General features: G+C 35.4%; 1 protein-coding gene across 1 annotated transcript; it reads left to right on the top strand.

Moving 5' to 3' along the window:
- Positions 1 to 21: 21 nt before the first annotated feature.
- LOC126679261 (protein virilizer homolog) lies at positions 22 to 21,400 on the top strand. Its single transcript, XM_050374252.2, has 28 exons — positions 22 to 302; positions 386 to 474; positions 897 to 1,020; positions 1,261 to 1,899; positions 2,102 to 2,470; positions 2,551 to 2,655; positions 2,730 to 2,912; positions 4,945 to 5,086; positions 5,166 to 5,347; positions 5,459 to 5,544; positions 5,627 to 5,675; positions 6,203 to 6,269; positions 6,357 to 6,835; positions 6,911 to 7,010; positions 8,366 to 8,499; positions 13,748 to 13,815; positions 13,900 to 14,116; positions 14,339 to 14,554; positions 14,659 to 14,814; positions 14,892 to 14,945; positions 15,035 to 15,249; positions 15,511 to 15,580; positions 15,799 to 16,121; positions 17,588 to 17,765; positions 17,848 to 19,215; positions 19,308 to 20,084; positions 20,175 to 20,246; positions 21,167 to 21,400. The coding sequence occupies exons 1-28, from the start codon at positions 228 to 230 to the stop codon at positions 21,185 to 21,187; spliced, it is 6,558 nt and encodes a 2,185-aa protein (XP_050230209.1). The 5' UTR covers positions 22 to 227; the 3' UTR covers positions 21,188 to 21,400.
- The last annotated feature ends 1,833 nt before the right edge of the window (positions 21,401 to 23,233 follow it).

Genomic DNA, 23,233 nt, shown 5'->3' with positions numbered 1-23,233 from the left:
GATAAACACTCAACAAAAATTCAACTCTTTTTTCCCTCTTCTCCATTCACCGACTTCAAAACGCAAACAATTTCACAGCAAATAAACCGAACCACAACTCTCACTAAAACCCTAGACAATTGCTTTCCCCTTCTCAATTTCAATCTCCAATGTGCGCGCCATTTCTCTCTCAAGCTTAACTTCACCTTCAAAGGATTCGGATTCCAAACGGATATATAGCAGAACCCATGGGTCGACCCGAACCATGCGTCTTGTTCTCTCAAACATTCGTTCACCCTCAACTCGATGAGTACGTCGATGAGGTAATTCGAAGTTTTTAATTTGTAAATTTTCTTGGAAATTTTGTGTTTTTAGTGTTATGAATGTGCATTGTTTTTCTTTTCAGGTGCTGTTTGGTGAGCCAATTGTAATTACAGCTTGTGAGTTTCTTGAACAAAATGCTTCTTCAACATCTCAAGTTGTGCCACTTGTCGGGTATGTATCTGATGTCAATGATTGTATTTTTTTTTTTAATTCTGTTGGAGAATCAATTTAGTTATATATAGTCAATTTGCTTATTCAACATGTATTGTTGGAATGGAAGCTTGCCTTAAATTCACAGGATTTTGCAAAAAATTGAATTGAATTGATGATTTATCACGATTTAACTCCAGGCACCGCCTTTCCATTATTTTTAGTGATAACTAGTTTTTAACTGTATATATTAAGCAATATAATTCATCCATTTTAGTGAAATAGGATGTTTAGCTTTTTAACTGAATTGTGCATTAGTTTATATTTAGTTTGCCAATTTTAGAATTCGCGCTATAGAGTCAAACAAAGAAGATAGATTATGTTATTCCTGTGGAGTTTTTGTGGAACTATTCTAAGTGTATTTGTTTTGTTATGTCAAACAGAGCAACCTCGCCCCCTTCATTTGCTCTTGAGGTTTTTGTGCAGTGTGAGGGAGAAACAAGATTTAGACGTCTGTGCCAACCGTTTCTTTATTCTCATTCTTCATCAAATATGCTCGAAGTTGAGGTAAGTACTGCACGTTACAGGACTATATATACATGTCTTCTGTTTTAGCTATGTAGTTTTAGAGTTTTGTGCCCACTATTATATCACTAGCTACTGTATTTAGCATATAATTTATGGCTATTATATGAGCGAAGAATGTTCTATATTCCTTTTTAACAAATAATATGTATTTTTTACTTAGAAAAATCAAAGTTTGAGCAGTAAGATTTTATATGAGAATACTACTTTTATTTATTGCAGGCTGTTGTAACAAATCATCTGGTTGTAAGGGGAAGCTATCGAAGTCTAAGTTTGGTCATATATGGAAACACAGCGGAGGATCTAGGACAGTTTAACATTGAATTTGATGATAACTCCTTAACTAATCTTGTTACTTCTGCTGAGGGAAAACTTGAGGATCTTCCCCTAGCATTACGTTCAACTAATCGGACCCTTCAAGAATCTTTTACCTCTTTAAAAGTACTATCATTACCTGTTGCCACCGCAGATATATCTGTTGAGGTTAAGCAGTTTTTGCAGCTTATCTTGAAGATGCTAGAGTTGCCGAAACTTGAGGATATTGTACATAAAGTCTTAGGTGCTTTAGTCACAGCTGTCTGCTCTTACATTACCCATGATTTATGCTATGGGGATGTCAATCAGAAATGTCAATCAAAAAAATTTGAACAGTTGCACCATGTCATAAATGAGTCTAGAAAACAACTCCTTTCGTTGCTTCAACAAATTTCAGAAGATGATTCAGCTGAATTGTTAGCAGAGTGGAGTTCTTTTGAGTCACATGCCAATGTGTCTAATTCCAAACAACTAGTGGATATGTTAACCCAGTTTTTTTGTTTTAGCAGGAACTCTACACATGCTGGACATCACCATCTTCCACAGGTGATCTGATTACAAGTTAACAAAAAATATTTGCTATTTCATTAAATGCATGCAAAGAGAATCCATATTGTCTCCTTTCATCATTCACTCTCTCTCTCTCCATGATTGCACCCTTACACACACAGCGAGACATACATAAAATGACTATTTGTTTATCTTTTTGCTGAATCCCGTTCATCGATACTATCATGTCTTGCCACAGAACAAGAATATCATTCTGGGGCTGAATATGGCTCTTCTATTGTGTTCTGGTAGAGAAAGCTGCTTTCATTTTGTCAATGGTGGAGGAATGGAGCATCTTGCAGACATTTTCTCTCAAGACATGCATGATTCTTCTGCCATTGTGTTGCTGTTACTTGGAGCTATTGAGCAGGCTACTCATCATTCAATTGGCTGTGAAGGAGTTCTAGGCTGGTGGCCCCGTGAAGATGAAAACATTCCTTCTGGCATTAGCAAAAGTTATAGCCAATTATTGAAGCTTTTCTTGCAAAAGCCCCGACATGATATTGCCTCTTTGGTAACTTATGTCCTTCATCGCTTACGATTTTATGAAGTTGCTTCAAGATACGAGGTTTGCTTTCAATTTGTTTGTGTGTTTTTCAAGCAATTCCTTTTTTTTAGTCTGAGTCTTCTCATTTTATTCCTTACCAGTGTGCCGTTCTTTCTGTATTGGGGAATGTTAATTCTCCTGGAAGAGTTACAAGTGTTACTTCAGACATCCTTAATGAGGCTAAATCTCAATTGAAGAGGCTTGTGGTCAGTCATATTATATATTACATTTGCATTTGTATGTGAAAATTTAATTCTTAGTTTGACAAGTATTGATGCAGAAATTGATACATTCTCGTGGTCCAGTTGAAGATCCTTCTCCGGTTGCCTGTGCAAGCAGGTCATTGATCCTCTGTCAAACGGAAGGAGGGTTGTCATATAAAGCAACTGTTAACTTGATCAGTTCATCAAACTGCTGCTTTTCAAACTGGGATATGGATATTCATCTGCTTGCACTCCTGAAGGTATATCCCTTTGTTTAGTCACGTCATTAAGTAAGGTGTTAGTATGCTTTCTGTTTATATTCCTTTGGCACAGTTCTCTTTCTTTCCCATTTCTTGGCGTTGATTCATTTTTTAAAGTATGAACTGGATATAATGATCTTTTAGTTACAGGTCTGGTAAAGCTCACTAAATACTTCTGTATGGGACATTGTCAGTGTGTCTGTGTGTAATCTTATTTTGAAAAAATGGTTTATATTTTCTGGGTTGTGAATGTCAGAGATGTACATTTAAGATTTTGTTAGAAATGCACGGAAGGCTTAGGCTGCTAAATTCTATGACCGTGTTTCTATCCATAAACTATATAGCATAGGTCAGTAGGCAAAGTTTTAAGGTTATTTCTTCAAGCTGTTCTTCATTTCTAAGTTCCTAACCTTTGCAGTAGCTTCATCAATATTGCCCAACTACTACAAAAATGGCCTGCTCATGACTCATAGTCATAATGTCTGAACAACTTTGCGGAGCTACTTGGAGTAGACTAATAATATAATCGTGTTGCTTTTTAGGTGTATGTTACCGTGTATCAATAGACTAGCAATATAATCATGTTGCTTTTTAGGTGTATGTTACCATAGTATCATGTGCTCGCTAGTCGTTAGTGGTTAAGCTGTTACACTGACGGCGATTTTTTTATAAAGATATACTGAAATACTCCTATCGTCGTATGTAAGGAGTGAATCATTAGTTATTATATTATTTAAATCCAGATTTTATCTTCATTGGGACCGCGTTTCATATTTAGAAAGGATATTGCAACTTAAAGCTCTAGCCAGGGTTATGAAGAGTTTTCCTTATGGGAGGGATGAGCTGTGCAATTATAATTTTTTTTAATTCTTTATCATTTTAAGTAGGATGAACCTCCAATATCATATTTTTAAAGCCGTAACCTTCTCTTTAATAGTTAAATACTATAATTACAAGTGGCCCCTTAGATGTAGACATATTGTTGAACCGTGGAATTTTTTAACTCTCTCTTCCTGACCTTGTTCCTAAGTACTTTATCTCGTTAGTCACTTGTGCAATTGTAAATTTTTTAACACTGCACATTTATATTTACAGCACTAAAGAATTATATAGAGCAAGGATGAGCAATTTTTACATTCCTTTTGTTGCTAGACTAAGATGAGGCTGCCTTGTTCTTTCCTGACAGTCATCAATCCATAATTGTATGGTTTCTTATTTAACAATCATCTAGCATGCAGCAAAAAGTAATGAAGCTTACTAAGCTGAAACAATTCATAATTGTATGGTTTCTTAGTTAACAATCATCTAGCATGCAGCATAAAGTAATGAAGCTTATTAAGCTGAAAGGCTTAGTTACCAGTTTTCACAAAATATTTAAAAACTTGTGCACGTTGTTCAAATTGAGCTTATTCTTCAGATCATTTTAATTTAGGTACAGACTGACATTTGTTTTTCAATTTTAGTGCTCTTTTAAATTAAATCAAATTTGCGAGTCACGACATTTGAATTTCAGTGTTGCGGTGAAATTTAATCTACTTTGCGACTGCATTTGAAAAGCATTAAAAATATTAAAACAGAAATTATCTTAGATCTGTCATTTATGCAACTCTTTTTCATCACATTAGCTGCAATTCTAGGGCTCTAATAATGTATATATAATAATCATTGATTAATAGCATTATTTTAAAGGTTTAAAAGATCACATTCAACAGATGTTGAAAAGGAATAGCAAATCTTGGTGCCACATCATCAACTTTAGTTGCTAGTTTGATTTAATTTTGTTTGACCTTCCAACTTTTAAAATTTCAATAGAATTGGTTAAATTTTGATAGGATGCAAAATTTAGGATATTTTTAGTATCAGGCCTTTATGAAATGAAGTACACAGATTACTCTTATTTTTTCTTTATATAACTTTAAGGTTTCACCGGTAAGGTGTTTGTGTATTTATTTAGTTATTAATGTCCATAATCTACTTTGTATATTTTCATTGGATGAAATCGTAGTGTGTTAAATTTTTCTATTTCAAGCAGGAGAGGGGATTTCTTCCTTTATCAGCTGCACTTTTATCATCACCCATATTGCAATCAGAAGCTGGAGATACTGTGGATGCATTTATTGATATTGCTTCCACCATTGGGGCCATACTTCTTTCACTACTCATGTCACGCTCAGGTTTTATTACTGAATTTAATTTTGAATTTTCATCAGAGGAAAAGATAATTGTGGTGACTTATCTTGTTTCCCTTTGTAGGTTTACTTTTCCTTTCACATCATCATGAACTTTCCAGTATAATAATTGATGCTTTGAGGGGTAAGGGTAATATAAGCAAGGAAGAATGTGTTCCTCTTCGTTATGCATCTATTTTACTGTCAAAGGGATTTGTTTGTAGTCCTCAAGAAGTTGGGATTATTGTCGAGATGCATTTGAGAGTGGTCAGTTAAACATTATCTTGATGCATTACTATTTTTTTAATTTTGACTTAATTAAATTCCGTTATTACTGTGTCATAGCCCAGGATGATTTTTGCTCATGTTGCCTTGCAGGTTAATGCAATTGACCGTTTGATAGCATCAACTCCACACTCCGAAGAGTTTTTATGGGTGTTATGGGAGCTGTGCGGTCTCTCTAGGTCAAACTATTGACCTCTGATTCAGTTCTGATTAGATTTTATTTTATCTAGTTGTAACACATGCTTTACTGGTGATGTGCAGGTCAGATTGTGGACGCCAGGCTTTGTTAGTTTTAGGACATTTTCCAGAGGTATATCTAATGCCCTAGCAGATTGTAATTTGTATAGTACTACACATTAATATGGCAAGAAAAACAGAAAATGTAACAGCAGCCTGCTTGTGGTCCTTGTTATTCTCAGAGAAATGATGAGACTTTTAATTTAATTAACCATTTTATATGCTGTTAATGTGACATATGCAATAGTATAATGCAGCATGCAGAAACTTGATTTATAATCACATACTTTAACTTTGATATATAAGAATTATTATCATTTTGAATGTTGGAACTTAAAGATCCTTTTGCAATCTCTTTTCTAAGGTGTAGTTATTTGTACTAATGGTAGTGCAGGGCACATAATTCGGAGATTAATGATTCATAAAATGAATGTGAACTGCCTCTGGAATGGTTATATTATCAAAACCTGCTCCTAGTGAAATCCTTAGTTGTCTGTGTAAATGTTGTGTGAATATTTTACTATGTTAAATCATTTTTTGCAGATACATGTTTTACTTATTCCTTATAATACCTTTTCTTTTGTTTGGGGTGCGATGCAGGCTGTGTCTATGTTGATTGAAGCCTTACATTTTGTCAAGGAGGAAGAGCCACTTTCCAAGAATAGTGGTAAAATGCTGGTTACATGGTTAAGTTTGGGAATTGTTTTTCTTGTTTATAACTAACTGAATTGATGTGGATGAAATATTCATGCAGGAGCTTCACCGATTAATCTTGCAATTTTTCACTCTGCTGCTGAGATTTTTGAAATTTTAGTTAATGATTCAACCGCATCGTCCTTGGGTTCTTGGATTGGACATGCTATGGAACTTCATCAGGCATTGCATACTTCTTCCTCGGGGTCTAATAGAAAAGATGCTCCAATTCGGCTGTTGGAGTGGGTAGATGCTAGTGCAGTTTATCATAAAAATGGTGCTATTGGTCTTTTGCGGTATTCTGCCGTGTTAGCTTCCGGAGGAGATGCCCATTTGACCTCAACCAGCATTCTAGTGGCAGATGTGACAGATTTGGAGAATGTCATTGGAGATGCTTCTGGTAGTGCTGATGTAAATGTAATGGATAATCTAGGAAAAATTGTCTCTGAGAAGACTTTTGATGGTTTTGCACTTCGTGACTCATCCATAGCACAGTTGACTGCAGCTATTCGGATACTGGCCTTCATTTCAGAAAACAGAGTATGTTGATTCCTGATCTTTTTATATTGACTTGATAAGTTTCTTCTTGGACTCATCTCAAGTTTATTGTTGTAGACTGCTGCTGCTACTCTATATGATGAAGGTGCCACCACAGTTATCTATGCCATTCTGGTCAATTGTAGCTTCATGCTTGAGAGATTTGCCAATAATTATGGTTAGTTGTAAAAAACTATGGGATTTCAAGTTTTAGTTTTTTGGTCATATTGTTAAGTGCGCTCACAAATGTAGATCAAAGGAGTAGATTTTTTTTCATTAAAATAATTGTGCTGAAATTAGGATAAGACTAATTTAGTAATAACTTATATGATGAAGATTAACTATGTATTCATATAATTAGAGCTGAAGGTATACGTAAGCAATTTACTTGGTTGTTTCATCAGAATAGCTGTGCTGTAGTAAGGATGTAGTAACTCCTAGCTGTTTGGAATAATAATTTAATTGATATTGGAAATGCAAATTATTGTATTTTTGGCTGATGAGAATACCAGAACTATGTATTTTACAATTTTGATTTTATTTCCATTGATAAATTGTAATAACCTTTGAAGAAACCTATTAGGGTGGGTTACTGGGTTACTCATCCTTGAATTAGGTGAGCTAGAACTTCATGTGCGGCAGCTATGATTTAAAACTCCGACTCCTGTCTAGTGTCTACTATATGCATAAATGCTGCATTACGTATCTGTAAATGAGACTTGTTATTCAGTTTTCATCATAATTCGATGTTTGAATATATTGCTGAACTTTTGAATGCTTTACTTATTCCCTATATAAGGTTTAAGCTGTAGAACTTCTTATGGTTGTAAGTATATAAAAGCGCAAAGTGTCATCCAGTTATGCGCTTTCCAGTATTTTTAATTTATCATTGGAAGGGGGAGCACTTGTGGGAAGAATTGAACCCACGATCTTAGCAGAATGATGTTTAGCACTTACTTACCATGATAGCTTTCCAGTTTTAATCATTGTTTTTATGCAAGTTTGGTGCATGCTTGATCTTATAAGTTCAATGTTTTCTGCAGTTTTCTTATGATTATCCCTCATATTTTAATGGGTTAATTCTTTAAAAAATCACGACCTTTACACGAAGTTTCATTTTAATCACAACCTTTAAAAGTTGGCATTTAAAAGCACGACCTTTCATTTTGTTTCAAATCTATCACAAAAGTAAAATTCGGTGTATTTTTTCTGACGAAAAAATTACTAATCCTACATACTCTAGCCGAAAGATAATAATATTTGGTGTCGATTTATAATTTAGGTCTTTAATTAATGGATTAATGAAGAATTTAGTCAAAAAAAAAACACTAAAATGATAGATTTGAAAAAAAATGAAAGGTCATGGTTTTATATAGCAACTTTTAAAGGTCGTGATAAAAATGAGATTTCGTGTAAAGATCGAGATTTTTTATGGAATTAACCCTATTTTAATTGGGACAGTATTCTTTCCATGTCTCTGATGATTATCCTCATAGCTTAATTGGGAGAGTGGTTTTTTGATGTCTTGAACAGATTATCTTGTTGATGAGGGTACAGAATGCAATTCTACTTCTGATTTACTTTCGGAGCGTAACCGAGAGCAGAGCTTAGTTGAACTCTTGATTCCTTCTCTGCTATTGCTTATCACCCTTTTGAAGAACTTGCAGGTTAGTCCTTTTAGTTATGATTAGCTGGGTAAGATCGTATCTTTCACCCTCTAGTCTATAAAACTTAACTTCTTTTGAGGAAGATGAAAATATGATGCACTAATTTGAGGCCGAATCTTTCTGTGAAATCCAGACTGATCCACTTGATAGGAGAACTATTATCTACCCAAGTTCTGTCAAGTTGTTTTCTTGACAGTAATTTCAGTATTTATCCAGTGATTTTACGGTGCCAAAGAAGTATGACATGAGGGCACATTGCAATTGAAGTAGAGTAGTAGACTATATGGGTCTGCTAGGAAGTTGGGGAAGAATATATGATCCATTTTGACTCACATTTGCTTCCACTGATATTCTATTGTTTGGTCTTGAAGCATTGGTTTAGGAAGAACTTAAGTTAGCTATCTAAGTCTTTTTATGGGCTGGTGGGTTGGGTTCGTTATGATACAAGTTGAAAAGAATATGTGATATATTATGTTCAACAATCACATCCATATTTATACAAGTATGGAATTTCTATTTTAGGAAGGAAATCCAATTCGAAGAAATAATGAAATTAGTCTATAATTTACCTACTAATTAATAGACTAATTGATTCTAATATATTCATCCTCCTATATACTTTGCCACGTTCCCTCAAGCTGGAGCATATATATTAATCATGCCCGACTTTCTACAAAAATAATCAACTCGAACTCCATTAAGAACTTTTATAAACATATCTCGTGGTTGTTCAGTCGTTCAATCCTGTAGATCACATCCTGTGAAGATCAATACTTGTTGAATTTTAAATATGTTTGTTTCGCTCATGAAACACTTGATTAGGTCATAGTTGTTAAAGCGCTAGGCGCACCTAAAGCGCAAAGGGCCTCAAATAGCCCGAGGCGCTAGGCGCAAAAAAAGCGCACGCCCGAGTGAATCTAGGCGCATATACTTAAAAAAGTTAAATACCTTTTATAGATATATAAAAGCTTGCTCAAATGACATGATTCTTTGTCCATGACCTTGATTCTTATTTTAATGTGATAAAAAACAAGATCATCGATCAAGATAGAGGAGTCTTGAGCATAATAGTTTTAAGTGCAATATTTTTATATTTATAAGGCTTCTGTTTTCATTAATTGTTTTATTTATATTTGATTTTTTAAAAGCTCAAAGTCCAAAGCCCAAAACCTTAACAAATACAAAAAAATAGGGTTTCCAACAATGTCTCTTGCCTGGAAAAAGCGCACTTCATGCCTTAAGCGCACCCAGGCGCACCACTCTCGCCTAGCGCTTTTCTAGCGCCTAGGCACGCCTGAGGCGCGCTTTTGATAACTATGGATTAGGTGCAATATGAACTGCAACTTGGTTGTCACACCACAACTTGCTGGTTTAGAAACTTCCAAACCCAATTCATTAAGAAGCCGTTCTATCCATATTATCTCACATACAGACTTTGCCATAACCCTATGTTTTGATTCTGCACATGATCGTGAGACTACATTTTGTTTCTTGCTTTTTTAAGAAACCAAATTATCTCCAAAAAAAAAAACACAATATCCGGTAGTGGATCTTCAATCTTCCCTAGATCTTGCCCAATCAGCATCTGAAAAATATTTTAATTCTAGTTTGACCATAATCACAATACATGATTCCATGTCGAGGTTTTCCTTTTAGATAACATAAAATCCTCTCTACTGTCATCCAATGATCAATAGTTGGAGATAGACATGTACTCTCGCTACATTGACTAATAAGCAATGTTAGGATGAGTCATAATAAAATAAATTAGTTTTCTCACCAACCGTTTACATCTCAAGGCCTTCAAATAATTCACCATCCTTTGTAAGCTGCAGACTACAAATTGTTGGAGCATTACATGGTTTAGCCTCCAATTTTTCCGTTTCAGAGAATAGGCAAGCACATACTTCTTGTGAGATAAGAAGATGCCTTTCTTGCTTCTGATCACTTTAACACCTTAGAAATATTTCAACACTCACAAATCTTTGGTAACCGTATGAAAAAAAGGATTTGAGAGATGAAATTTCAATAGAATTGCTACTAGTTGTTACAATACTATCCACATACACTGTTAATAGTATGCTAATAGTATGAATATGATGCCACTATTAGTTTGTGTATAGAAAATAGAGTGATCGGACTTGCTCTTATGCATACCAAAACTTCTTAATTACATCACTAAATTTGCCAAACCAGACACGAGGACTCTGTTTCAAGCTATTCAAAGATTTGCGAAGATGGCATATTTTCCTGTACTTCCCCTAAGCAACAAAACCAGATGGTTGTTCCATATAGATTTCCTTTCGAAGATCTCCATGGTGAACGGCATTTTTGATGCGTAACTAATGTAAAGGCCAATGATAAGTAGCTGCCATTGAAATAAATAGGCTCACAAAGGTAAGCATAGCAATTGAAGAAAATGTGTCAAAATAACCCACTCCGTATGTTTGAGCATTAACCCTTAGCAGCAAGGCGGACTTTTAATCTAGCAATAGATCCATCAGGATTAACTTTAACAATAAATACCCGTTTGAATCCAATAGTTCGTTTTCTTGCTAGTAAATCTACCAATGTCCAAGTCTTATTAGTATTTAAAGCACTCATCTCTTCAATCATAACTTCACACCATTCAGAATGGGTTAAGACCTCTTAAATAGTCTTAGGAACAGAAACAGAGTCAAGAGATGTAAAAAAAGAACTAGAGGACGTTGATAATTGGTTATAAGAAACAAAAGAAGACACCGGATAAGTACATTTATGTTTACCTTTACGAAGAGCATTGGAAAGATCATTACTCAAAGGTGGATCTGATGACGAAGATACTGGCTTATCAGGTCATGGAATATCAGGTCATGGAGTAGGAGGATCCAAATAGGTGCAACATCAGAACTAGACAGTTGTATTCGATGAGAATATGTATGTATTATAGGAGGGCTTAGCAGGAGCTAGAGGAGGAGGAGAAGGTAATGTAACAATATAGATTAACAGATCATTATCCTCCCCATAACTAGTAGGACCTGAAGAAAAAGAAAACGATGTATTCTCCAAAAAAAGTGACATCAGCCAACACAAGGTACCTGCTAAGAGTATGACAGTAGCACCTATATCCTTTTTTGCACACAAAAATATCCAAGAAAGATGCACTTTAAAGATGTCGGATCAAGCGTTTACCACTAGACCAAAATCTATAGGTGTTAGCCAGGGTGCTACTCTTTCTTCTTAAAAGTATTCAGTCCAAGCGCCATGGTTGGACTGTGACTTGGCCCAGCTTGGCCTCCTGCCACAGTACAATTGATGCCACTTCCTGGCCCAACAAATTTTCTTTAGAAATTGCTCCTGTTGGATATCAAACTCATGACCTTGACTCTGATACCATGCGGCGAAACAATTGGAGAAGAATATGTATGTATATTATGTTCAACAATTGCCTCGGTATTTATACAAGTATAGAATCTCTATTCTAGAAAGAAAATCTTATTTTAGAAAATAATCAAATGCAATCAATTAGTCTATAATTTAGCTACTAATTAATAGACTAATCGATTCTAATATATTCACCTTCCTAATATACTTTAAGAGGGTTTAGTAAAATTAGAGTCTGTCAAGTTCAGGAATTAGAATATACTTAAGTGGCAATTTGCCCCTTCAACTTGCAAGTTATGGGCAATTAATACATAAATTAACTTTGTGGGAAAATTAGTCACGAACTTATTGATTAGCGGCAATTAATCCCATTTTGGTAATTTGCCCCCTCAACTTGTAAGCTAATTGTTCCCTAAATTGGCAATTTACCCCTTCAACTTGTAAGCTAATTGTTCCCTAAATTGGCAATTTACCCCTTCAACTTGTAAACTAATTTGCCCAAATGGGGTTAATTGCCCATAATTATCAAGTTCGTGACTAATTTGCCCACAAAGTTAATTTATGTGCTAATTGCCCATTGCTTACAAGTTGAGGGGGCAAATTGCCACTTAAGTCAATTAGAATATTCAGGGCTGTAGCAGGACATTGTAGACTGAATGGTGAATAAACTGGATGGTGTTTCAAGGAAATATTTGGCTAGTGCAAATGCTACAATCAGAATCCTTGCGCCGCTGGGTGTCTGGTGAACTCATAAGCTGGGATATTAACCTGTCCTTCTGCGCTTGAACACCCAGAGAAGTTCCTGCTGAGCAGAAACTCTCTACATGCTACAACTTGGGACTGTTGGAATTTGTGCTGAGAGTTTTATAAGCTCTGCTAAACTCATTTTGTCAAAGAATGCGTAGGAGGTGTAGGGTGGAAAGCAGGGTTTTTTTGTTCATCTGGTTAGGATAGATCTGAAGGGGATCCTGTGGCTGTTTTAGATGCTATGAAATGTCTGGATACGCCATTGATTGAACGGATGCACATTTTGTTAATATATTGGATTTTAATGCCCTGATTATTATTACTTAAACAGTATTCAGAAATGCTAAGTTGTTTAATTACTGTGAGCATTAAAGTATTTAAATAGGAGATTACCATTAAATCCTCAGTTTCTGAATTATAATATTTAATAGCTTCTTTTCCCTCAGAAATATTTACTCTTTGGACATTAATTAATTTGGCCGAAATAGAGCTCTGGGTACATTGTACAAGTGTATCTGATGGGGTAGTTGATTTAGTAAAATTTCTTCTGTTTACTTTGCCAATATATTTCTTCCTCAAGTTTTAAGGGAGATCAGAAAAGAAAATCAAGTATTATTTCTGCTTGGTATTGATTCTGTTCTTGGTTTTTGTTTTTGTTGTTTTCTTTTCAAAATTAGTTAGTTTAATACAATATCTTGCTTTTATCATCAAATATCTTTACATAGAAAAGTGGGTTTTCTGAGTTTTTCGGCTAGTTTTCCAAAGATTATTCTCAATTTGAGAAACAGAAACATAAAAAGGGAGGAGAAAATTAATACCAACAAGTCCGCTAACTCCTTTTTTGTTCCTCCTCTCTTTCCAATGTCTTGTACATGTGACCCATGAACTTTAGTTGCTCGATCATTGTGCATTTGGCTAATAAGTCCCTAACTGTTGAAAAACAGAAGGAAAAATAATTAGTGAACTTGTTTGGCTTGCTATAAAGATTTGGCATCTATATTTATTTGTTTCTATGGCTTTGATCCTGTAGAGTTTTCATGACACTTGAAAATTTACTAGAATTGAGTTGTTTTATCTGTTCCTTTTGCATGACACTTGAGAATTTACAAGAAGTAAGTTGTTTGATCTGCTTTTGTAGGAAGCTAAAGAGCAGCACAGAAATACGAAACTAATGAACGCTCTTTTGCGATTGCATCGAGAAGTAAGGTAATTTATACTCATGTTTGCCTTTTCATTGCTTCACTTTTGTTCTTTGCAATCTGCATATGATCCCTTTTATGGTGACTGCAGCCCAAAGGTAGCTGCATGTGCAGCAGATTTATCTTCTTCTTACCCCGAATCTGCTCTTGGTTTTGGAGCCGTCTGCCATCTTCTTCTGTCAGCACTTACTTGTTGGCCTATATATGGCTGGTCTCCAGGCCTTTTTTCCTCCCTTCTTGCCAATGTCCAAGTTACTTCAGCACTGGCCTTGGGGCCGAAAGAAACTTGTAGTTTGCTGTGCCTTCTGGTACTTTCATATTTTTTTTTCTTTCAAATTTAAGGTTCAAATAATTATTTTTGGTTTGCTGTATTATTTTGTCAAAGCTAATGTTACTCTTCTGTTGTCATTGTCTGTGATGTAATGCCTTATATGCATCATAGTGACTTGTGAGATGGTGAAAACATATCAAATTTGAGTTCTTGAACTCTGATATCTGATGATTGTTTTCTTCTCTCTTTTGGTTTCAAGAATGATCTATTCCCTGAGGAAGGCATCTGGCTTTGGAAGAGTGGAATGCCATTGTTGAGTGCTCTTAGAACATTGGCCATTGGTACGATATTGGGGCCAGATAAGGAAAGGCAGGTCAACTGGTATTTGGAGCCTCCACACCTTGAAAAATTGCTAAGCCAATTGACACCACAACTCGATAAAATTGCCCAAATTATCCACCATTATGCTTTATCTGTATGTGTTTCATGACATGATGCATTGTTTGTTTTTCTATTTTCTATCAAATGTGTACACCTATTTTCTCTCTTTTCATTTTTCTGGGTATTCGTTTGTAACAGTCATTGGTAGTCATCCAAGACATGCTTAGAGTTTTTGTGATTCGGATTGCTTGCCAAAAAGTTGAAAATGCTTCTCTACTTGTGAGGCCCATATTATCCACCATCAATAATTATGTTTCCGACTCATCGTTTTCATCAGATATCGACACTTATAAGGTGAAGAGTTTTTTTCAATTTTTTAATTGTTTCAGTCAGATCAATTTTTTTTAAACTTTTGATCTCTTCTCTTCCAGATTTATAAATACCTCGACTTTATTGGTACTTTATTGGAACATCCATGCGCCAAGGTCTGTTACAAATTCTTTTTTTATTTAATTTCTTTTCCGTCTGCTTTTATGCTGTGAAAGAATGTGATCACAATCATCGTCATTACTAGGTTCTGTTATTGGAGGAGGGCTTTCTTCAGATTTTATTGAAAGTGCTGGAGAAGTGTTATAGTGCTACTAATTTAGACGGTGTACAGATCGTGGACAATAGAACTTCTCATAATTATGGGCTGACTTCAATTAGTTGGTGCCTTCCTGTATTTAAGTGTTTGCCACTTCTCTTGGGATCTCGGACATCCTTAAAATACCCTGGGAGATTTATCCTGTGAGTAGATATTTTAATTTATTAAGCTTTTATTTTTCTCCCACCCTAGAGAGCTAGCATTCGCGCAGAGGTAAAGCTGCTCCTTCTGTGACCTACAGGTCACAGACTTGAACCGTTGAAATAGCCACTTTGTAAGATTGCAGGGAAGGTTGCATTCAAATGCGCCACCCTCCCTCTAACCCTCAATAGCCAGGAAGCAATATGTGCTCCAAGTGATGGAATTTATATGTGATTGATGGATATATTTTGTTGGTTTATTAGGCTCAGTTCTATTAATTTGAGCAACACGGACTTCTCACTGATTTTGCGGTATCTTCTCAAGTTCATCCAGGTAATTTCTTCGGTGGTTCTATGGGATGATATTAATAGCCAGTGATAAGTCTATCATTTCTTTTATAGTTATTATTGTTTGTTATATATATTGCAAATCTTTCTTATTATCTAATGAAATATTTTAGCAGAGATTACGGGAATTTTTTTTTTCTAATGTTCCTAAAAAGAACTTGTTCCCTGGTTAATCAGTTGTAATGAAGAACATTCTTTTTTCAGGTCCTACCAGCTGGAAAAGAGCTACTCGCTTGTCTTGCATGCTTTAAAGAATTAAGTTCTTGCAATGAAGGTCAAATGGCTGTGATGACCTTAGTACAGAATGTCAGCAACAATATTGAGGGACTTGGATCAGAAAGAGGGCAGGAGACAAATGGAAACTATAACCTTCTAGATTTTGATTGGAAAAGGCATCCTCCTATGCTTCATTGCTGGAAGAATCTGAAGAAGTCAATAGAATCAAATGATGCTTTTGTAGCTTATGCAATAGAAGCTGTCAATCAATTGGCAATCAGTTCATTGTCCTTTTGTCTGGATGGTAAAAGGTGAGTGATCTCTCATGAATTGAGTAATTTCTTTTGTTGACTTATAAATGTTATGCTGGATTATTAGGTAAAAGGAGATTAATTGGAGTAGGCATTTCAGACTTAAATTGGTTTAAGGGCATTTCATGTAAAATACTTACGATTTCAGCTCAAATTATTTGCTAGATTATGCGGCATGTGAGATTTGTCGAGTATATCTGCATTTTCTTCGTTTAGCAATAGTTTTGTTGATAAATGTACTGTAATTTCAAGCTTTTTGAACAAGCAGTCAAGGACCGCTGAAGGATTTCTCTCAGATATGGAAGTCCTAAAGTTGTAAAATTTTGGTGTCTGTTATAGTAATATCAATTTTTACTGAAATCACTTTTTCTTTAGTTCTCAGTAAAAGTTGCTTTAAGTGGAGTTGCATGGAAGTATTTTGTTCTTTTCTGATATTCAGGTGGCAAATGCTTTCTGTTTTGATGATGATGTTTTATAATTTCAACCATGTTTATTTGACCAAAGTTCTGTTTTGATGACAAATCTTCTTTTGTTGATGTTCTATAAATTTCAACCATGTTATAGTAATATTTATTTTTTAATAGTTTTGCCAAAAATTGGTATCGGTATGAGACTCCAGTGAAATTAACTTTATTCTTGAAAACTTCAGGATGGACTGTATAGGGAAAGTTTATTTGACAATCTTAGTTAGTACTCCCTTCGTATCATTTAAGAAGGGACATATCCCATATTTGTATGTCCCATCTAAACTGTCCATATCAAGTTCTTTGTGCCAATTTATATTGAGTTTTCTCTTTTACCCTTTATTCTCTTTCTAACATTAATGATTAGAATTCTAAACACAGTCTACAAGACCATGATTAATAGGAATGCTAATTAATGTCTTCTTAATCTGTGTAGAATGAATATGTTCCTACCCAGCACATTTTCCATCTTCATACTTAGCTTTTAATTAAAAGTAAGAGGAGCTGGTTGCATAAAATAGGTCATATGGAGACCTAAATGGACTGTTAAGAATCACCTATCTTATGAGTCTTGGCTGCATGTTAAACATTATGCCATTGATTGAGCTTTACTATGTCAATTCACTGCCATGCGATGCTGAGTCTCAAGTGTAATCTTATTGAACTATATGATTTTGACGGCCCCTTCTATCTTTGGCGGGTTGTGATTGAAGTTAGTGATATATGGAAAGAAGACCATATCTTTGAATTTGTAAAGTGAGATTGTTGTTTTCTTAATTAATACCATTTTAAAATGTGTAAAAGTGTCCTTACAACTGTAATTTGAGATTGTGTAGCATCTCTGCTTTTGTTGTTTCAGTAAAATATGAGCTTCATTGTTAAATCTCTGTTCCTGTTATGTATTCCAAGATATCATTAAGCAGACTCTTGCTTGGTTCTCCATCCTTATCTTTTTATTCTACTTATTTTGAATCTCATTCTTCTACCTTTTTTCCTGGTTAGTTTGAATTTGAAAGCAGTGGATGCAATAAGGCATCTTTTCGGAGTTCTGGATGATATGGACGGAACAGATAGCTCTCCTGAAATTATTAGTTTAATAGAAGAAGTGACTTTAGCATTGACTTCAAAGATATCAGATGATGATTGTGTAGCCACATCAGAGCCAACCACTCTATTTCAGGTTAGCTAAAGAAGATTTGTCTTCATTCTTCCTTTATCTTCAGTTGTTTGTAAAACTTAGTGGCTTTATCATCTATATGCAGGCTTCAAAGTCTGCAAAATTTCTGTTTTTATTGTTGGAAAACCCTATCGGTTCAGTCACATTGGATTTAATCATGGGCAGTGATGGCATTCCTTTGTCAGGAAATGATGTTTTGGTTTCTTCCAAAATAAGTCAGATATCAGACATTAATGCTGAAAAAATTGATGATTATCTTTATCTTGGTGACCTTGGAGAGCAATTTCTGTGGGAATGCCCAGAAACATTGCCTGATAGACTATCACACTCTATTCCTGGGAAAAGGAAACTGTCATCTTTGGATGGTGCTGGTAAACGTGTTAAAGGAGAAAATTCAGTTGCGGAGATAACAAGCCAAAATACATTCTCCCGTGGATTAGGTTCAACTACTGCCCCTTCTGGTCCGACTCGTAGGGATACCTTTAGGCAGCGAAAGCCAAATACCAGCAGGCCACCATCAATGCATGTGGATGACTATGTTGCAAGAGAAAGAAATGTTGATGGCAATTCTAATGTTATAGCAGTACAGCGGGTGGGATCTACAGGTGGAAGACCTCCCTCAATTCATGTGGATGAATTTATGGCAAGACAAAGGGAGCGCCAGAATCCTATGACACCTGTAGTTGGGGAGCTATCAGCCCATTTGAAGAATGCAGCTCCCACAAGTGATGCAGATAAGAATAAAGTAAATAAGTCGAAGCAGTTGAAAACAGACCCTGATGACGATCTTCAGGGAATAGATATTGTTTTTGATGGTGAGGAGTCCGACACTGATGATAAATTGCCTTTTCCTCAGCCTGACGATAATCTACAGCAGCTTGCTACAGGCATAGTTGAGCAAAGTTCTTCCCATTCAATTGTAGAAGAAACAGAGAGCGATGTTAATGAAACTGGTCAGTTTCCTCGTTTGGGTACACCGTTAGCATCTAATGATGATGATAATATCCAGAGTGAATTTTCTTCAAGAATGTCTATTTCGAGACCTGAAATGCCATTGACTAGAGAGCCAAGTGTCTCTTCAGATAAGAAGTTTTTTGAGCATTCTGATGACACAAAGAATGCTATTCCAGTTAAGACCTCTACTGGGTTTGATTTTATTGCAGCTGCTAGCACTTCAGGCTTCCCTGCCTCTGGATATAATAAGGCATCAGCTTCATCTGTACAGCTAGCAATGGATCCTAGGATGGTTCCACACAATTTCTATATGAAGAACAGTCCACAACACGGTCCAGGATCTAGAGGGCATTATGACCAGAAAGCTCATCTGAATCAACCACCTTTGCCTCCTTTGCCACCTCCATCAATGTCTCAGACTCCTGATTTCCCAAGTCAATCGTCTCCCTTTGTCAACTCCTTGACAGATTTGCAGCCACCACTTCCAACAGGCTTCCAAGTAAGAATACATACCTTGGATGCAACTTGAAAATTACGGTCTTCGATGCTTTTTTCTCGGCGCCTTGGTAATCACTTTTTCTTTTTATGCAGGTTCAATCAGATTATATGTCTCCATCATTAGCATCATCAGTTCCCATGACTTCAGATTCCAAATATTCACGGCATTCTATATCCTCTCCTAGTGGATCTACTGGGCCTCATCCACCACTTCCTCCTACACCTCCTCCCTTCTCATCTAGTCAATATAATTTACCATCATTAAAGGCTTCTGCTTCCCAATCTTCATTATATGCTGTAGGAACTTCTGAGTTTCCCCAGACATCTATTTCACCTGTAGTTGATGTTCGATTAGGAACAGGTGGTGGACTAACTACATATTTACCTCCTCCACTAATGCCTCCCATGGTTTTCAGTAGGCCAGCTGCAATTCCTGCAACTGTCTTTGGGAACCCCTCAGCTCAGCAGCATGGCGAGACTCCAGCTATCTTGCAAAATCTCCCTGTTCCTCAGTCGTTAGTTCAGTCAATTCATCAGTTACAGCCTCTTCAGCCCCCACTTCAACGTCCTTCACAGCCACCTCATCATCTTTGGCCACCTATACAATCTTCCCAGCAGGTTGAGCAAGGGTTATCTTTGCAAAACCCTGTTCAGATACATCAATTACAAATGTTGCAACAGCCACAAATGTCTCCTATGCATTCCCATTATCCATCTCAGCAGCAAGAGGGTTCTCATTCAAGGCAGACGCAACAACTTGAGCATGCTCAGCCACAAATTCAACCTCAGCAAGGAGATATTGCATCCCGGCAGCAACAGGAACTAGGAATGTCATTACATGAATATTTCCAGGATCCTCAAGCCATTACGGTATGCATTCCACTAAAGGAAATTTATGCATAGACCTGACGACTAAATGCTGTAGTTGGCCTAATAGTTGATGCCACTGTTTCATTGCAGTCTTTATTGAGTAACAAGGACGAACTCTGTCGACTTTTGGAGCAGAATCCAAAACTAATGCAAATGCTTCAGGTTCTTATCTCTATTTTTGAATTGATTTAACACCTGCCTTCTAAGTGTTTGTTGTACGTATGTAGCCAGTGCCTCGATTTTCTTTTGCTAATGAAGTTTGTTGCGTTGTCCTGTATTATAAATCCAATATACTGCAGTTTACTCGCCCCCAATTATCTTTTCTAGGACTGCTACTCCCATCAGTGTTTGTTCATGTAACCTGAACATAAATTGAATCGTGTATCACAATATAGGCCTTTTGGATTTAGATTAGCTCCAAATTTGTTGTAATCTTTTTTACTCTCGTACTCCTTGTGCGAGTGATAAATCAACAAGGCCCATCACAACACAGAGAATAGGTCACAACATATCGAATACAGCACATAATCTTGAATATAGCAATTCATTTATTTTCTTCAAAAAATTTGAAACTGTATGGGGAAGCTAAGTGTTGAATGTTAGGGAGGGAGTCTAGAGAAAATGAAAAATAGCCACATTTGAGAAATTCTAGGATTGAAATCCGTCCTTTCTACTTTTGGAACGTTTGGTTCTAGCTTTAATCTTCATGGAAAAACTTAATGGTTATAGTTCTAATTTAATTTACGCAGGTCAGCAGTCTTTTTAAAGTTAAAACTGTAGCAGCCACGTCTATTTCACAAATGAGAATTTCAATACTTGTGACTATTCTAGTGTATATCTGAACTTTAAACTAAGAATTAAACCTATGTAATCATTAATTTGATTTGTTCTTGGGTACCCTTCGTACTTTCTGATCCTTTTTGCCTGTCTATGATATGTAAGCTCCCACCAAATTGCATGTTGAACGGTTTGTTGTTTCTTGGTAAAGATTATGTGATCGAATCCCTTTTGTGGATATTGTTATGATTTAACCCTTTCTTCAACTGTCAACTTCACATTCATATTTTTGTTGTGGTTTGCAGGAAAAATTAGGACAGTTATAGCAGCATTGTGGAATTCAATTTTGATTTCTTACCATATTCAGACTACGTTCAAGCCTACTTTTTGAGTCATGGCTTACTCGTTCGGCCATTCATGTCTTCTCTGAAATTTTGCATTAATGTTGTACTGTATAATTAATGTACATAAATTTTATTTACTTAACATTATCATTGAACTGCCTTTTATATCATTTCTCAGTTATCATTTTTACATAAGGTGTACCCAAATTTTAAGCTTTTACCATTGGTTTTCTCAACAAGAGTTTCCTGTACCATGAATCTGTAATATATGACGAAATCGTTATTTCGTTTATGCTTCATTCACCGCATCACTACTCGAATCAACAATGATGGTCTAATGAGTCAGAATTTAAGGGAAGCTGGGTTCTGTAAGGTTGAGACTGTAGAACGTTAAGAAGTTGGAGTTCTATAACCACTTCAACATTAGCACGATCAGAACCGGGGTCTTGCCGAATGTGATTTTTTCTTTTTAGTTATTGCAATTTTTCTAATGTTAGTCATTGTGAAAATCAACTAAATTGAATTGATAAATTCAGTTTTCGTTTGGAATATTTAAGTGTTATTTTTTATTAAATTGGATTCAATATGAATCTAATACAAACTTCTAGCTACTTATGAATGAAGATTCACATCGAAGAGCCATCTTGAAATATAGTTTAATATTGCAATTTGGTTAACTTCACGAGTGGTATCCTTGTCACGTATTTATGGATCTTGGATTTCGAACAAAATTTACTTGTGAATGAAGTCTCATGATCCGAGGAGCTCATGATCCAAGAGATCCTTTTCAACTTGCTGACGCTGAATAGTATATACCATTGAGACATTCCTCCTTCAACAAACAAAAGAAACTTCCTCTTTGCATATGATCTGTGGTTGCTTCATTTTCTCCCATGGAGCCACTGCTCCTGTTTTTTAATGGAAGATAAAAAATATTGCAAAGAGACTAGGGTTATTTTTTTTGTTATACATATATAAAAATATCTCCTTTTGTGACGCTGTTTATAAAATCTTAGCATTTTTTTACAAAAAACATGTTTTTTTTCATTTTTTTCTGTAAAAATATCAAGGTTTTTGATAGATTTTTTTAAAAGCATATTTTTGTCAATATGATATGAAAGAGTATGCTTTTGTAACTAAAATTAAAAAACATACAAAAACGTACTTCCGTTAATTTTTTTTAAAGTATATTTTTGCAAAAGAATATTTTTTTAGAAAAGCGTTTAGAATGTAATTTTCTCAAGAAAAAAATTACCCTTTTAGACTGGTGCCTAATTTTTTGTAGTTTGTCTTATTTAGGATTGAGCAAATGGATCGATACGACCGAGATCAAATTAATCAGTTTATTTCGTTTTATAGAAAAACGACTGAATTAGTAGGTTAATTCGGTTAAACCGATTAAAAAAACATAAAAAACATATAAAATAGTCAGTCAATTTGGTTAATTTAAAAACTTTTAACCGTAATCAATTATAAATATTTATTCACTAAACTGACCAAGCTAAATTTATTAACCAAAATCTTTAACCAAACTTTAATAAAATAACAAATCTGTTAAATCCATTAATTTGGTGTCATAAACCATTTGCTCTCTATTCATCCTGAACAATTGCTATTTTTTGGCAAATGTATTCAACACATAATGAAGATATTAATTCCATTCACTGAGCTAAAAATAGAAAGGAAAAATTATGTACAAGTTACAAAATACGAATCCCATTTTGCAGGGCGAATTATTACTTGACATAGAACACTAAAATCAATAAGATGATGAGTGTAAACATTTTTAGGAAGCAAATAATGTTATAAAATCTAGACTGTCTGCTCTTCTAAGTAACCTTAATTATCCTCTCGAGGTCATTGCTTCCTCTACCACCTTCATTCCCATCAATCATATCACGCCACGTGTAACAAACACAGACACCATGTATTAGCCTCCGGGACTGTCATCGGACTTGCCTAATAGACAATTCATGTGCATGGTAGCATACACATTTCCAAGATCACAATTACATGTGACATTCAACG

The sequence above is a fragment of the Mercurialis annua genome, linkage group LG4, assembly GCF_937616625.2.
Source record: "Mercurialis annua linkage group LG4, ddMerAnnu1.2, whole genome shotgun sequence".
NCBI classification, from domain to species: domain Eukaryota; kingdom Viridiplantae; phylum Streptophyta; class Magnoliopsida; order Malpighiales; family Euphorbiaceae; genus Mercurialis; species Mercurialis annua.
Note: the sequence above shows the minus strand (reverse complement) of the source record. Positions and strands in the feature narration are given on the sequence as shown.

Bases quoted from the DNA above. Each gene is read 5' to 3' on its own strand.
- LOC126679261 (XM_050374252.2), top strand. From the start codon at position 228: ATGGGTCGACCCGAACCATGCGTCTTGTTCTCTCAAACATTCGTTCAC. The intron at 2,471-2,550 runs GTTTGCTTTCAA...ATTCCTTACCAG, and splicing joins AAGTTGCTTCAAGATACGAG to TGTGCCGTTCTTTCTGTATT. The intron at 20,247-21,166 runs GTTCTTATCTCT...TGTGGTTTGCAG, and splicing joins AACTAATGCAAATGCTTCAG to GAAAAATTAGGACAGTTATA.